At 40.1% G+C, this 15,201-nt stretch overlaps 2 protein-coding genes and 1 long non-coding RNA gene across 3 annotated transcripts in view; 1 reads left to right on the forward strand and 2 right to left on the reverse strand.

Annotated features, from left to right (window-relative positions):
• Positions 1 to 1,604, reverse strand: LOC146434005 (uncharacterized). The gene is made up of 2 exons (XR_014853785.1): positions 872 to 1,604; positions 1 to 117 (listed from the first exon to the last, which is right to left on the reverse strand). It is a non-coding gene; the product is annotated as an uncharacterized LOC146434005 (long non-coding RNA).
• On the forward strand, positions 1,580 to 10,214 carry PRPF38B (pre-mRNA processing factor 38B). Its single transcript, XM_085068260.1, has 6 exons — positions 1,580 to 1,958; positions 5,253 to 5,321; positions 5,616 to 5,767; positions 5,851 to 5,911; positions 8,509 to 8,732; positions 8,996 to 10,214. Exons 1-6 carry the CDS (start codon positions 1,680 to 1,682, stop codon positions 9,849 to 9,851), a joined length of 1,641 nt encoding a protein of 546 aa, XP_084924386.1. The 5' UTR covers positions 1,580 to 1,679; the 3' UTR covers positions 9,852 to 10,214.
• The window catches only part of FNDC7 (fibronectin type III domain containing 7), a 17,011-nt gene continuing 11,982 nt past the window's right edge, over positions 10,173 to 15,201 (reverse strand). Inside the window, exon 13 of the mRNA XM_085067320.1 lies at positions 10,173 to 14,853. The gene's annotated coding sequence lies outside the window, so the exon portion shown is untranslated. The remainder of the gene's footprint in view (positions 14,854 to 15,201) is intronic.

Consider the following 15,201-nt stretch of genomic DNA (forward strand, 5'->3'; position numbering starts at 1 on the left):
GATGGATATTTACTGCATCAATATGGTAAAGCCATGTCAGTAATGAAGATTTTGTGAACATCTTTGGAAATCAGCCAAGATGAGAAGAGGAGGCCAAAAGAAGACTTGTGGTTATTCCTGGAAAAGAGGAGTGAAAAGCCTCGATAGCCAAACAAGCAGCTTAGAGAAACCGTTAACTGCCAGGGCCCTGATAAGAACCTTTTTGTGCTACATTACAAGCTCTAAGGTATTTGAAGGGCCAGAGTAATGAAAATAAACTACTGTTTCTCAGGGTTTCAATGTGTAATGAAGAGTGAAGGTATTTTAATGTTGCTTTAAACAGTATTTATCCCCTATTTTCTAAATTAAAAATCTAGATTAGCTTTAGTATGTAGAGATGCTATTCCCATGGATGATTTCATACCAGCTTCTCCTTGTTCCTGTTTCCTGATGCACTGAGCAATGGAGAGCCTTTCTCTGTGTGTACAGCTGAATGTACTTTGCTACATTATGCCAAACTTGCAGTCATTTCACTGGACTTTTTTACTTTTGCAGTCATTTGATGTTTAGAATATTTTGGCAATCCTAAATCGTGCATTCTGTCTCCCTTTTGTATTCAGGTTCAAAGACTGACACCAAAGTATGTATAGTTGTATTGGGTTTGGGTTTTTTGTTTGTTGTTGTTGGGTGGTTTTGTTTTTTGTTTGGTTTGGGTTTTTTTGCTTTTGCAGGCAAAACTGGAACTTCATTTAGTAGCTACATGTAGACAGTGACTCTGAACTTTTTGCTTTCAACTGCACTAACCTAATTCTGCTCGTTCCAAGCCTGTATTTAGTATTACTAGTTTCAGAAAGAGCTGTTGAGGTGGAATTGAGCAGCAGGGAACACTTACTGTTTTCTGGGTGTCTGACAGGGCTCTCAGAAGCCGCTTAGCCAGGTCCTGGCCAGAGGAGCAGGCCTGGTACCCAGCTTTAGCGTCAAGTGAGCAGGCTGGGCACTCCACACAGGATGAATACCCTTGCCGGCACTTTTCTCCAGCACACTGAACGTCCCCAACATTTGTTCCTTTCCCCTTCCCCAGAAGTGAAAGAGTGGATGCCCCATCCCTTCAAGACCGGGTTGGATGGGGCCTGAAGCAGCCTCTTCTAGTGGAAGGTGTCCCTTCCTATGGCAGGGGGGTGCTGGAACCAGATGGTCTTCAAGGTCCCCTTCCAACCCGAGTATTCTACGATTTCTTTGCTTCTCCACTGCTGTGGAGGCAGAAGCAATCAGCACCGGCTGTGCCATGGCCTCATTACCAACGACAAGAGACCGAGGGGACCCGTTTCCCACTTTGTTAAATCGGTGCCTTAATCCACTAGACTCCGCGTCACTGTGCCAGCAGCTGTCCCCCCTTCAGGCCACAGAGTCGCCTGGCTCTCCCTGGCGGCGATGCCCCACCTGCCAGGCCTACGGACCGCCGTGAGGCGAGGCGAGGCGACGGCGGGAAGCGCCGCGGGAGGCGGCAGGGTGCCGGGGGAGGGGCCACGGCAAGGGGCCGGAGCGCTGCCGCTCGCTCCCCGCCGCTCCCCGCGGGTCGGTGACGCGGCCCCGGAAGGCGCCGCCGTCACTTCCCCGGCCGCCATCTTGTCGGGGCTGAGGCAGCGCCCGCCGGCCCCGCTCCGTGTGCGCGGCCCGCCTGCCCCGAGCGCCGACCCGCCATGGCCAACAACAGTCCCGCGGTGGCGAACTGCCAGGGGCAGCAGGCGGCCCAGCACCCGCCCGGCGCCGTGCCGCCCGTGCAGCAGCCGCTGCAGAGCGGGGGCCCCAAGCCGGCGGCCTCGGGCAAGCAGGGCAACGTGCTGCCGCTGTGGGGCAACGAAAAGACCATGAACCTGAACCCCATGATCCTCACCAACATCCTCTCGTCGCCCTACTTCAAAGTGCAGCTCTACGAGCTCAAGACCTACCACGAAGTGGTGGACGAGATCTATTTCAAGGTGAGCCCGCGGGCCGCGCTGGCGCCGGGCCCGGTTTGGTTGCGGCCCGCGCCTTTTCGGCCCTTATCTTGCGGTGAGGGATGGCGGTAGATATCGGTTGTGTTGCTTAGCTGGGGGAATCCAAGGCGCCGCCTTCTCTGCCTCCCCAACGAGGCGTGTTCCGCGTCGAATTTGGAATTGCGGAGCTGTAAATTAGGTTTGAAGAGGGCAGCGTGAGCCTGGGCGGTGGGGGCGAAATGGCCGTCTGAGGGCTGCGCCTTCAGCCGGAGAGAGCGGGGAGGGCGCAGGTCTGCTGCCGCTGCTGGAGGCCAGCGCTCCCCGCAGCACCGAGCCAGCAACACGCCGGAACCACACAGGAGGGATGTGCTGACCGTAGGTGTCTGCGTGTGGCTTTCATGCTGTTGCAGGTTAGGATTCCCTCCTCCATAACTCAGCTTACAACTTAACGAGTTGGTTTTAGGGCTTCTCTTGGCGGTAGGTCGGATGTGCTGGGGAGATGATCTGTATCAGGGCACCTATGTCTCGGTTCTTGTTTTGTTAGCAGGATTGAATCAGTTTTGCACCGAGGCTTCCATCAAGCCACTCTTCCAGGTAGAGGTATGCATAATTAATGCTAATCAACGCAGCCACTTTCTTTGTTCTGATAACGAGACAAAAATTTAGATTATTCAAGTTTAGATAATTCAACTAGTCACCCGTGCTTTGGTGGTTATTGGCATGTTTTTTCAGGTGAATTCATTTTGCTTGACAGTGTTATTGTGTCAGTTGGTGGGTTTAATATATTTGAAATAAATTTTTAAAAAGTAAAGGTAGCCTTTTCATTTATCCAAGCCAAGTCAAGTTACTTAAGGCACTGTAATTGTGAAAAAGAACTCCACCACAGTATTTTGAGATTTTTGTCAGTTTGTGGCTACTTACACTACTGTTTTTCCACTTAATGATAGTATTTCTCTGCCTGTGCTCTGTCATTTGGAGCTGGTTATTTATTTCTCCTAATACTTAGGGTAACATATATTGACAACAAAGCATCTCCAGTTAATTTACCACTTGCTGCATGTGTGAGAGACTCATGACTGTCTGATGGAAAGTAGCAGTTTCCTTATGCAATTGATGATTAGAGCTGAAAATTTTATAGAAGAAACACATTTTCAGAAAATCTGAGAGCTTACTCTATCTTTAAAGTGAACTCCTTCAGATGCACTAAAAAGTATTTGATGTGATTCATCATCTTCGTACTGGTAGAGCTCAGCAGCAGTAGATCAAATTGTTTGTTTGCTTGTCTTACTGTGTCATTCCAAAAGTGGCTTTATTAAGTTTGGGAAGAATTTTGATGTGCCATTAAAAATCTGCATACTGATCTGATTTGTTTACCGAACTTGACAGTTACTGACTCAAAACTGCATGCTAAATAAATAGAAAACTCAGCCCCTTACTCACTCATGAGTAATGGCTGTGAGGGAGAAGATAACCTGATGGTTAAGCTGCTTCATTGATATTAAGAAGATTTGAATTTTCTTCATGTTTTAAGATTCCTGAATAATTGCTGTGGGGTTTTTTTGTTAGATTTTTTTTTTTGGTTGTGGGGTTTTTTTTTGAATGAGCATGATACCCATCATGGTAGCTGTATTTTCAAGTGTATTTGTCTGTCTTTGAGAAACAAGTGGCCATTTTAGAAAATTTTAGAAGGCTGCATGCTGGATTATCAGGAAAGGTGATTGTAAATCACACAGGCAGCTAGTGATAAGGACCATCTTTGATGATATGGATTGTGTGCAGATAGTTGAATTAATTCACTTGTAATTCTGGACTCCTGTTTCAGTTCTGTATCTATGAAGTGCAGGACTTCCTCTTTCTTTATCCCTGACCTTAACACCCTGTGCATGTCCTTAGCTTCATTTTGTCTGGGTATTTCCAACAAATTAGGCATACACAGCAGTCTTTGTGGGATCAAAACTTTAAACACTCCTTTCTGAAATGAATATTGTTTTCAGGGTTTTTTTGTTTGATTGTTTTTTTTAATTGATACCTATCAAAATCAGCACGTTTATATTGACTGTAACTAATTAAAAAAGTTGAAGGCTAGCATTTGCGATAGTGTTATACTCAATACTAAAAAACACTTCTCATTTCCTGTGAGAGGCAATACTATATAACCAGAAGGATATGCAGTATTATTTATGTAGTGTTTGTGGATTTCTCATGCTGATAGCACAGGAAGTCATAGTGGATTTTGAGTTCTACGGTATTGGCATCCCTCATATTTCCTGTTTGGCAAACACAGCAACTGTAAAAATCCCAAACAAAACAGTTCAGCAACTTCTGCTGTTAGTGTACCTCTGATTTCATGTGATTGTGTACATAATGTGTTTTATTTAATGTATTGTTTAAAGAGTTTTAATTTGTACTGTAATAGCATGAACTCTCATTCCCAGTCCAGTGTAGCACCATTTTATCTTTTTTTGTCTTTTACATATATTTTAAGTTGATGTGTTTAGGCAATACACTTGCTTATTGAGCCAGATACTGCTTCCCTGAATTTCAGAATTTCAGATGTAGCATGGGCAGTTATGTGGTTCTGAGCTTGTTTATGACTCTTACTGAGAAGTTTTAGGAATGGTGTTGATTAACTGTGTTTGTGCACTCATGCCTAAATGTATCTCACAAGATTTGAATTGAGCAAATTTTACTTGTTTGTACTTAGGAGTCATTTTATCTAAGAACATCACTGCAGTGTAAAAGATAAAAACATTGACTTTATGTTAAAATACTACCCTTGATAAACATTTTTCTTTTGTCCTCATAGTAAGTGATAAAGAAATCTCTAGCTAAGTTCACTTCATAAATGAGATTTAGGGATATGATGAGACTGTATATTTTGACTTCTGTAGCTGTCATCAGCAGGTATCACTAAACTTGTAAGGAAATGGCTTAAATAAAGGTAGTTATTTAATCACCCCAAGGAAGTAGTAATGATGGGATCTAGTCATACAGTATTTGAAAGTACATGGAGTACAGAATAAGCATGAATGCTTCCTTTGGGGTTATGGGATTTGGTTGGTTTAAATTTCATTCAAGATTTTGGCTGTAATTTCTTAATGTGGTAATTTAAAAAGCCAAGTGCTTTGCTTTAATGACAAAGCAGACTTGATCTTGAATTTGCAAGAAGACAGTCTTTTAAGATTGATTTAGGATATGCATTGTTAAATCAGACTTGTATAGGTACCTAAACATTTTGGAGGTTGTAACTGTAATTTTCTTTTTTTTTCCTTCCTGTTCCCCACCTCACCCTTTCAGGTTACACATGTTGAACCATGGGAAAAGGGCAGCAGGAAAACAGCAGGCCAGACAGGGATGTGTGGAGGGGTAAGTAGAAGTACGTGCCTTCTTAAATTTTTCTGTCTGGTAAATAACTTTCTCAAGCATAAATAAAATTTGCTTGTATGTTGGCTCAGTCTCTAGATATAAAATATTTATTATGAAGAATAGATAAATTCTTCATGCTTCCAAAGCTGTAGATGTAAGCGGTGTTCCTTTTTCCACATAGCTTTGTTTGTAGATTTAGATTTTATCCTGTGTTAGTTCTCATATTCTTTTGTAGGTTTGGAATAATGTCTTTGTGACTTCCTGCATCCTCACCTAACTTTCTGCTTTTGAAAGGTGCGTGGTGTTGGAACTGGAGGAATTGTGTCTACTGCCTTTTGCCTGCTCTACAAATTATTTACGCTGAAGCTCACTCGTAAGCAAGTGATGGGCCTTATCACTCATACAGACTCCCCATATATTAGGGCTCTTGGATTTATGTATATTAGGTAAGTATCAATATCATCAACTGATGACTGATCTAATATGCAGAAAGCTGTATTAAAATTTTACGTTGTTTTTGTGCTTAAAGGTACACACAGCCACCTACAGATCTATGGGACTGGTTTGAATCCTTTCTTGATGATGAAGAGGTATGTCGGCGAGGGTAATAATTTGTTTTCTTTTGTTTCTTTTCGTGTTACTACTTAAGGTTTAAACGTTGCTTGATAAGGCTTTCTGTAGTTTGAATGTTACAATATCATGTTCTTGTTTACATGAGGAACGTTAATTAGCACAGGAAACAGGTTTGAGCTGGGACCTGGGTTATTTTTCTTAGATTTCAAAGATCTAACATTTTTTTCATTGCTCAAAATGTTACTGTGTCAGATTTAGAAAGCCATGTGAAACAGGTGTATTGAACCAGAACGCAGACAGCAGGATGTGTGGATGTGTCTTCTGTGTGTTTTTTTAAATCATAGTTACTTCTAGGAAAGGTGTAGTAAGTCATCAGAATGCTAAATTTGTGTTATGTATTTATTACTGGGATGGGGGAATAGATGCTTACATAAAGGAGTGGGGAACTATCTGGTAGAACCTAACATGCACCTTGGAAAATACTGCCAAAAATCTCTGTGGTTGTTATTCATATCCTGGAATAACTAAACCCAGGATTTCTTCAGAGGAGAAGCAAAAAGCCTGATTACTGCAAAAGGTGGCATTATTTCTGGAACCTTAATGTCTTTGTTAATGGGGCAGATAAAGAGATGTGAGTTCCTAACTGAAGAAATCCAGTAAAGAGTCTGCATTATTATGCAGTAAGATGGGATCACTTACTGATCCCATAAGATGGGATGCAGTAAGATACCTTTAGTATCCTAGTCCTGATTTACTGTTTGGAGAAACAGTAGGGAGCTGGTGGGTGAGTTTTCTGGAGCTCTGAAGTTGAATACACGGTCTGCTATATACTGCTGCAATTTGTATTTATTGAGCAGGTTTTAAATTACATCCTAAGTTTCAGAATAGAAAAGGAAGGATCACTTGCCATCTTCAGTGTGACTTAAGTAGGCATATACTTAAATTTAAAATGTTTTAGTTGCAAATGATGTCCAAATACTGGTATTAAAAATAGTGTTAATTGTACCTGTATCTGACTGCAATGCAGTGTATTTATTTTAAACAGCTTCTTTCACGCTAAGTATCAAAAACACTGTGCAAAGGAACCAGCTGTTATTTCAGGTAAACCTGTGCTATAGTAGATTTTTAACAAAAATTAAACCAAATTTGACTCTTGCTTGAATCACTGTAATGTCCTTCTCCCCCAGGTGGGGCTAGCTAATATGAACTCTCCTCTGCAACGTTGGACTGTAATTTATGAAAAGGATTGGGGTGGCTTCATTCTCAGGGTCCCACAGACTCAATTCCAAGGACAGTAAAGCAGTCACAAGTACAATGCATTGTGCAGGTCTTAACTGGTTCATTATGCAAAGCACATTTTTTAGTTTATACATGTCAGTTCTTGCAGATAGTGGTTATCAAGATGTGTTTATTTCTTGTTGTTTAAAATCTCACAATATATTTTTGGAATCAGTGTTTCTTTCCCAGCTGCTATCAGTAGCTTTGTGTTATATAGAAAAACTGCTTGGGGCTGCTTAAGTTTCATACCCGCCCTGGTCAAGCTCAACAGAATGAAACAAATTTTTATATATGGAATTATTTAGACCTACAGGATTTTTTTTCCCCTTCAGTTCTTAAATATGTGGAAGCAGTTCATCTTTTGTCATGCTGCTGTGAAAACCTTCCCAGGATACAGAGTTAATTTTCAAAATGCTTCTTATGTTTATTTTGTTTAACTGTTCATACTCTCCAGGTGCTACGTTTAACTGCTCTTTTTCTTCTTTAGATCTCTGCAGCGATTATATTTGGAAAAACTGTATATCTGAACACTTAAATGTGTGTGAGTGCAAGCAGTTTTACGTTCAGATTTTCTCTTCCTGTTTAGATAACAAATCTCACTTTCCTTGTGTGCTTGCACTATAGGTTTGGGACTGACAATAGCTGACTAACATGTCCTGAGCTGTGAGAGGGCATAGCAAGAAGGCCTTCATGCGGTAATGACCCTTTTCAGAGACAATGGTCATCATGGATTATGCGTTTCCAATTATTTGTTCATTTATTTCTTTTTTTACATATTTCTAAATTAGAAACCTCACTGCTTCATGGCAGTTGGTTTGCTATTGCTTCCAATTCTGTTAGGATGCCATTTTGTACTAGAGGTTTTCCTATGATCATTTTTAGATAGGCAATGATGTAGTTCATAAATTATTTAGTCCACAGGGTTGGGTATGATGGTACACAGTTGTGCATCCACAAAATGGAGTATTAAATGTAGTTTCAGAGGACTTCTCAACTTTGTGGCATTTAAATACAATGCAAGATCATTCCATATAACCAGACTGTGTAAAGGGATTTTGTGTTAATCTCTTCATCGACAGTCCCTTACCATCCAGATGGCTGCAGGATTAGTATGTGCCTGCATGCATATATATTAAGTCCCATTCCCTGTCTGTAACATTCTGCCAAATCCAAAGGGTGCAGAGTTTGAATTTCTCTAAGGAAATGTATTAGAATATGAGACAAGTAAACTTTCATAATCATGAGACTTCAATAGGACAGTTATGTAGCAGCATTTTTTTTTAATCAGTGAAGAGTGTTTTTGACCATCAAGATATTTTTTGCTTGTATTTTGCAGGACCTGGATGTGAAGGCAGGTGGGGGTTGTGTTATGACCATCGGGGAAATGCTTCGTTCCTTCCTCACTAAGCTTGAATGGTTTTCCACGTTGTTTCCAAGAATTCCTGTGCCAGTCCAGAAAGCCATTGACCAGCAAATTAAAAGCAGACCCAGAAAAATCAAGAAAGATGGCAAGGAGGGAATGGAAGAAATAGACCGGCATGCAGAACGTAGACGTTCAAGGTCATATACATTGTTATAAAAATTAATGGTACAAGTTCAGTATTGAACTACTCATTATCAGCAGCATGTTGTCTTTCCACTGAGATAGGGTTAGGTTTTAAGGCAACAGTTTATGGATGCTAGTGGATTAAAATAATCAGATGATATTCGGTATTTAAAATTAAATACGGTCTGTGGTATGTAAAGTATAAATTAGGAAAGGAAAGAGCATCTCTTAACTTTTGAAGGAGATGTTTCATGTAGAATATCTTCTGTTTTAAAAGGTCGCCAAGACCAAGATCCATCAGTCCCAGGAGATCTCCCAGAAGATCCAGAAGCAGAAGTCACCATCGGGAAGGCCATGGATCATCTAGCTTTGATAGAGAACTAGAAAGAGAACGAGAACGGCAGAGATTAGAACGTGAAGCAAAGGAGAGAGAAAAAGAAAGGCGGAGATCTCGAAGTACTGATCGCTCGCTAGAACGGAGGCGAAGCAGAAGCCGGGACAGGTACAGAAGCCGGAGTAGAAGTCGGGATAGGAAAGGAGATAGAAGAGACAGGGATAGGGAGCGAGAGAAAGAAAATGAACGGAGTCGGAAAAAAGAGAGAGATTATGATAAGGAAAGAGGTAGTGAGAGGGAAAAAGATCGATCTAGAGAAAGGTCAAAAGAAAGGAGAAGTAAGGGTGATACAGAGGAGAGACGACACAAGGATGACAAAGATGAAAAGAAACACCGTGACGACAAGAGGGATTCCAAAAAAGAGAGAAAGCATAGTAGAAGCCGAAGCCGGGAAAGAAAGCATAGGAGTAGGAGCCGAAGCAGAAACACAGGTAAGCGCAGCAGAAGCAGGAGCAAAGAAAAATCAAGTAAACATAAAAATGAAAATAAGGAGAAGTCGAATAAACGAAGTAGAAGCAGAAGCAGAGGAAGAACAGATAGTGTTGAGAAGTCCAGAAAACGAGATCAGAGTCCCAGCAAAGAAAAATCTAGGAAGCGTAGCAGAAGCAAAGAACGTTCCCACAAACATGATCACAGTGATAGCAAGGACCATTCTGACAAACACGATCGTCGAAGGAGCCAAAGTACAGAACGAGAGAGCCAAGAAAAGCAACAGAAAAACAAAGATGAGACTGTGTGAATTCTTTCAGAAGTGGATCACATTGAATCCTATAAATGTTTGATTAAATTCTGCTTATTTTTTCTTAAAGTTGAGATTGTGCAGTAGTTGATGAGCACTCTTCTCCAACCTCCCCCTAGGCTGCAGATTGTCATTTCCTATTTTGGGTAGGGAAGTGCCTTTGTAAACCCATTCAATGCATTGACGGTTTCAAACCATTTGTTTAGTTTAATTTGTAATGCAGAGATTGTTCTCGCATTTTTATTGTTCAGATGTTTCTGAAATGTACAGTCTGTACATATGTCCTGAAAATGTTTTAATTCCTTTGGCATGGTTGCCATGTTGGTTAAATTTGTATGAGGCAATAAACTGCCACTAATTATACTTTCCTTTTGTAGACGTGGAATTATGGTTTGTATCCTGAAGTTAGCATGGCTGTGCTTTCCATAATGGTATGGCTTTTAGGGATGGATCTGGAATGTGTAATATAGTTGAGATATTTATGTGCATACAATGTACATTGAGGGCTGCAGATTTAGAACTAACATTTATGTCCACTGTACCTGCTGTTTTGTCCAAAGGTTTTAAAATGTATTATGTTGATCACCAGTGGTGTTAAATTGAGTGGACTTTCAGAGACAGTGGTTTTGATGCAAGGATTTAGATTATGTTGGGGCTTGTTTAGTAATTCTGTAGAAAGGCTACCTCAAGCGGACACTGTAAAGGTTGATGGATGAGTACCGTAGCCATCTATGCATTTTACTTGTTTGACAAAAGTCCGTGTAAGCTTCCATTTTTTTTAAAAAACACAATTTATCCATTTGTGGTCCTTTAATGTTTTTAATCAGCCGATGCACTCTGTCATTTATGATAATCCTGGGCTAATAAAGGCATTTAAGATGGGAAGAGGGAGGTAGGAAGAAGAAAAATATTACAAAGGATTTCAGTTGCAAGCTTCCAAAGCATTTTTATAAGTGTAAACATTTAAAATAAGAATTAACTGATAGTGTCCTTTTTTAATTCATATTTTCTACAAATAGTAAAGATCACAGTTTGTGCTGAACATTTCATCTGGCAGTTTTTTTTTAAAATAGGTTGATAGAAGCAAAAACCAAAATGCATTATAGAAAAAGACCATATCATTAAAGTCCAAGTCTATTTGATAGATTATTCTGATGACTTGTATACTAAGTGAGGAGAACCATCTGGAATAAACTCTCAGTTAATTCCTTTGTATTGAGTGTCAGCTTTTCCCTGCATGTTCATTGCCAGTTAAAAAGTGCTTCAGTTCCTCCACATTTTATTTTCAGATCAAGTGACACTTTGTATGAATAAGGGATTTTATGTAGTAAGTAACTTACAGTGAAGATGTAGCAAACAAAGAAATGCAGCAGTCCCAAAAATAGGAAGAATATGAAGTGGGACTCAATGATGAAGTGCTCTGAAGGTAGAAACAAAATATTTGTGCCATTTTTGGTTTTGTGGGATGGAGGTTATCTAGGTATATTTTGTTTTAAGCATCCAGGAGAAAACTGGTTTGACTTCTAACGGTATACTTCATTCCATAGTATTCCAAGAAGCAAACTTTTTTCCCTTCCTCCCTGCTCTTCCTGTTTTCTGAACTGTTAGTCTTTCCTTTACCACCACAGTCCTTAGTAATCAAAATTTTTTAGTACTGAGGTTGTTAAGGGATTTTGTGTTTGTGTTACCTGATTTTAAATCTGAGCTTGAAACAAAGCTAAAGCTTCAACAAATTCATTCCCTTGTAACATAAAACTGAAATACTGAGCTTTCATTTAATATAGGAGAAAAAAAGAAATACTTTGTCTGGTAGATTACTAGAACTGCCTCTGCAGTCTGCCAAGGGATTGCATGGATTCTGTCCAAACAGTGAGGACAACTTTAATTTATCTTGTTTGTGTCTAGAGGGCTTCTTTTGGCCTTGATTTTAACCTTCAATTTCTGAAACAAGTATGTTCTTGGGCAGATGCTGCCAGTGTTCTGTCAGGGAAAATGGATTACTGGTTCCCAGTTTTCCTTCAGGGCTCGTCCTCCTCTTCGTTTGCCACTGTTGGGCAATACAGTGAAAGAATTGTTTATTTGCAGGGGAAAATACAGGTATTTGAGAAACCATCTGACCTGAAAGTGGAGAAGCACCATCTCGCTACAAGAAAGATGGTGAACATTTTGATACAGCTTGTGCAAAGACTCTCTCTCAGTATCTCTCACAATTGCAGTAATTTGAGGACTGTGCTTTTATTTTCCATTAAGTAGTCCTTTTTGATCTTTGGATTTAATATGATCCATATTATGTACTTGAGTTAGCAGTGTAATAGATGGCACAATATTCACTTCCAGCCAAGACCCATGAAAATTACTTGAACCGAGACACCTGTCTGAAATTACCCTTGGGATTTACTGTTACACAGCTCTTCAGTTTGTATCCAGGGTCTCTAATTCCCTTCTTGGCTCCCTGGTGCCATTTAATTTCACCAGGAGGAACTGTGAAAGGCTGTAAAAGCAACTCTGATGAGCAGGGGTGAGCTAGTGGAGGTGCCAGTGCTGCCCACTGAAGCAGTTGCTGCAGTACAGTACAGCTGCACTGGGCATGCATCTCGGGGGCATTAGGAGAAAATTTCTGCCAGTTTTAACTGGAGGAGCTCACTTTGCAGAGCTGTTGTCTTAACAGTCAGTGCACTCACTCTTCAGTTCTCAGGGTAAAATCACACTTACCGAAGCACTATGAACCCAAAGTTTCCATAGTATGCCACACGTCCATAATAGCCTAGCTGGGATTGTTATGCCTTGTGAAGCCTCATTCGTCTTCAAAATTTCCTGTGGCTCCAACGCTAAATACTGGAATAGTAATATTAATAGCCTCCTACAGTATACAGGTTCCCCTTTTCAGGGGAACCTGAAGGAATTTGATGAATTCTGCTGGTTGTAGTAGATGTTTGAGCCCTTTGCCCCACTCTGAAGTGCATGTAGCTTTACATATGGATGGCCACCAGCTATTATGCTAGGTAAAATAGCATTTAAATGCCACTCTTGATCTTGTCCAATGAGGTTGTCATTGTGTCTCTTCTTTATTGTTCACCAGCTATATTTAGATGTGGTAGAACACTTCTTAAATCTCAGTAAATTTTGGCCAAATCTGAAATCAGTGGAAGGGTAGGTTATTGCCAGTTCCTTCAGTGGATTGAAAACAAACTATCTTAAGTTTTGAGCTATTCTGTGCCAGATACAATTAAAAATAATGTGTATTTTGAGTAATACATACAAATTTCTTTGCAAGTGTTCATTTTTGTGTAATTGCAACTAATACATCTTTACTATTATGCATTGAATTTAAATTGTATATTGAGTAAGCATTAATGAAGGCATCTACTGTGAAATAACCTAGGTGGTTTTAATCACCTAATCTGTTAATCCATGTGATTTCACAGATACTGCTCTGAAAGCATCTATTTTAGCATATCAATGTGCTGCCTACCTCCAGGTCTTCAAAAGGAATTTTCTTGGTTCTCAAGTCTTCTTTCAAGAGGTTTGTGGGGTTGGGTTGCTAGGGGTTTTCTGGTAGGATTTTTGTTGTTTGTTTGGTGGAGAATTTTATTGCTTGGGGTTTTTTTGCTTCATAAAGTTCAGAGCTTCAATACTAGTAAATAGTATAGAAACAGCATCTATAAAACCACCACATCTAATTGTCATTTCTTGTGATCTAACGTCAGCATGGCCCATAAAAGTGTATTTACCTCACTTTGGAGAGAACCTGCAAGTAATCCTGACCAAATTTTTTTATCAGCTCAGTCAATGCCAGTAATGTTTCACATAGCAGCAGTGTTAATTATTAGACAATTATTATTAGACGATGTCTAATGCCTGGGTAACAGCACCTCAAAGTTACACACTGCCACAGTAGGAGTTGTCTGTCTGGCTCAGTTTGGTGGTGTTGCTTTTCCTCCCTGTTTTGCTAATTGTGTACATCTGCTACCCACTTTTTTAAGAGCTGAATCAATGCGGTTTTTCTTGAAATCATTACTCCTCTTCAGCTTTTTGCCTTTTGTCCCTCAACAGATAGGCAAATTTTACATTCTGGTATAGTTACACTTCAGTGACAAAAGTGAGAGGAGCTGACAAAAACAGTACTACAGCATTATGTTTGTAGTGTGTGATTGAGATATTAAGGTCTGTCTGCCAGGGAGAATTAAGAAAACATACACCAACACTTGAAGTTTAGAATGGCTTCAAGTACATTAGAGTTACTATTAGAGCATGGAATTACCAGAATTGCTTATGGGAAAAGAAGTAGTTTGGGTCTTTAATTTGGTTCCAAAAGAAACCAATTGCTTTAGATCTCTGAAAACCCAGTTAAACACTTACACTGTGGTGACAGTGTTTAGCAGTGATGTCTGCAAAGAAAAAATATCTAAAAAGAACCTTCAAGGAAGAAAGCTGATTAATTTTTTTTTAATTAAGTGAGAAATAAAACCAACTTTCTATTAACTAATGCAGGGCAGTTTTAAATAATGTTTCCTAAAGAAAGATTTGTTTGATCATAACTAAATGCAGATCATGTTCTAAGAAGCAGCATGCAATTCTTGGGTCATCTACAAGCAACTTATTGAAGGGTGAGAATCCCATGAGATTTTGTGGAAGTGATCAGAAACATTAGCTGAGATATCTAATAACCTAATGTATTCTCTGAAGAAAATTTCCAGAATAGCTAGTGTCTCTTTACAAGCTGAAAATAGTGTTTAAAACCCTTTTGTCTTTGGTTACCTTTATACACATGAGCTTCTGAAGACTGTGTAAGATTACATATGTGTTTGTAGAACCATTGACCTTGAACTTTGCTTTCAGTGTTGGCTGAGAAATTAGCCACTGTGGAGGATGAGAGGAGGTCCTGCCTGAATTAGGTCTCAGATATGGCAAGGTGTTCAGCTGCCCTCCTCCCAGTTCTCAAGCAGCTGTGAATGTTGCAGTTAAGCACGGATGTGTCTTTGCAGCTTCAGGGGAACAGGGACTGAAAAGAACATTTAGGGAAAATGGTGTTATCAACAACTTTAACATCCAGGACAGTAGTGTGTGAACAGCAGCAAAAAGGAGATCAGCCTTAGCGGGGAAAAAAGTCAGCAGTGATTTGACATCCCTTTGAGACAGGAGCAGCAAATAGTCCAGAACACCAGGAGAAAGTAAACGAGTGCTGAAGAATATTTTGATCTGTTTGGATTTTAAGGGCTTTTCTGGGGATCTGTAGCATAGTGAAGTGAAGGCTTAATGAAGTGAAAGAGGGTTGTTATAAATGGAGGAGAGGACAAATCAGTAGTGATAGTAGGAGTAGACAACAAGAGATTTCAGAGGTAGATGTGAT

This window comes from Lichenostomus cassidix, chromosome 8 (genome assembly GCF_008360975.1).
Source record: "Lichenostomus cassidix isolate B80296 chromosome 8, HeHo_3.0, whole genome shotgun sequence".
Classification (NCBI taxonomy): Eukaryota; Metazoa; Chordata; class Aves; order Passeriformes; family Meliphagidae; genus Lichenostomus; species Lichenostomus cassidix.

Excerpts from the sequence above, each read along its gene's own strand:
- PRPF38B (XM_085068260.1), top strand. The coding sequence starts at position 1,680 with ATGGCCAACAACAGTCCCGCGGTGGCGAACTGCCAGGGGCAGCAGGCG. Across the intron at positions 5,912-8,508 it reads CCTTTCTTGATGATGAAGAG|GACCTGGATGTGAAGGCAGG; the intron begins GTATGTCGGCGA and ends TGTATTTTGCAG. Across the intron at positions 8,733-8,995 it reads GCAGAACGTAGACGTTCAAG|GTCGCCAAGACCAAGATCCA; the intron begins GTCATATACATT and ends CTGTTTTAAAAG.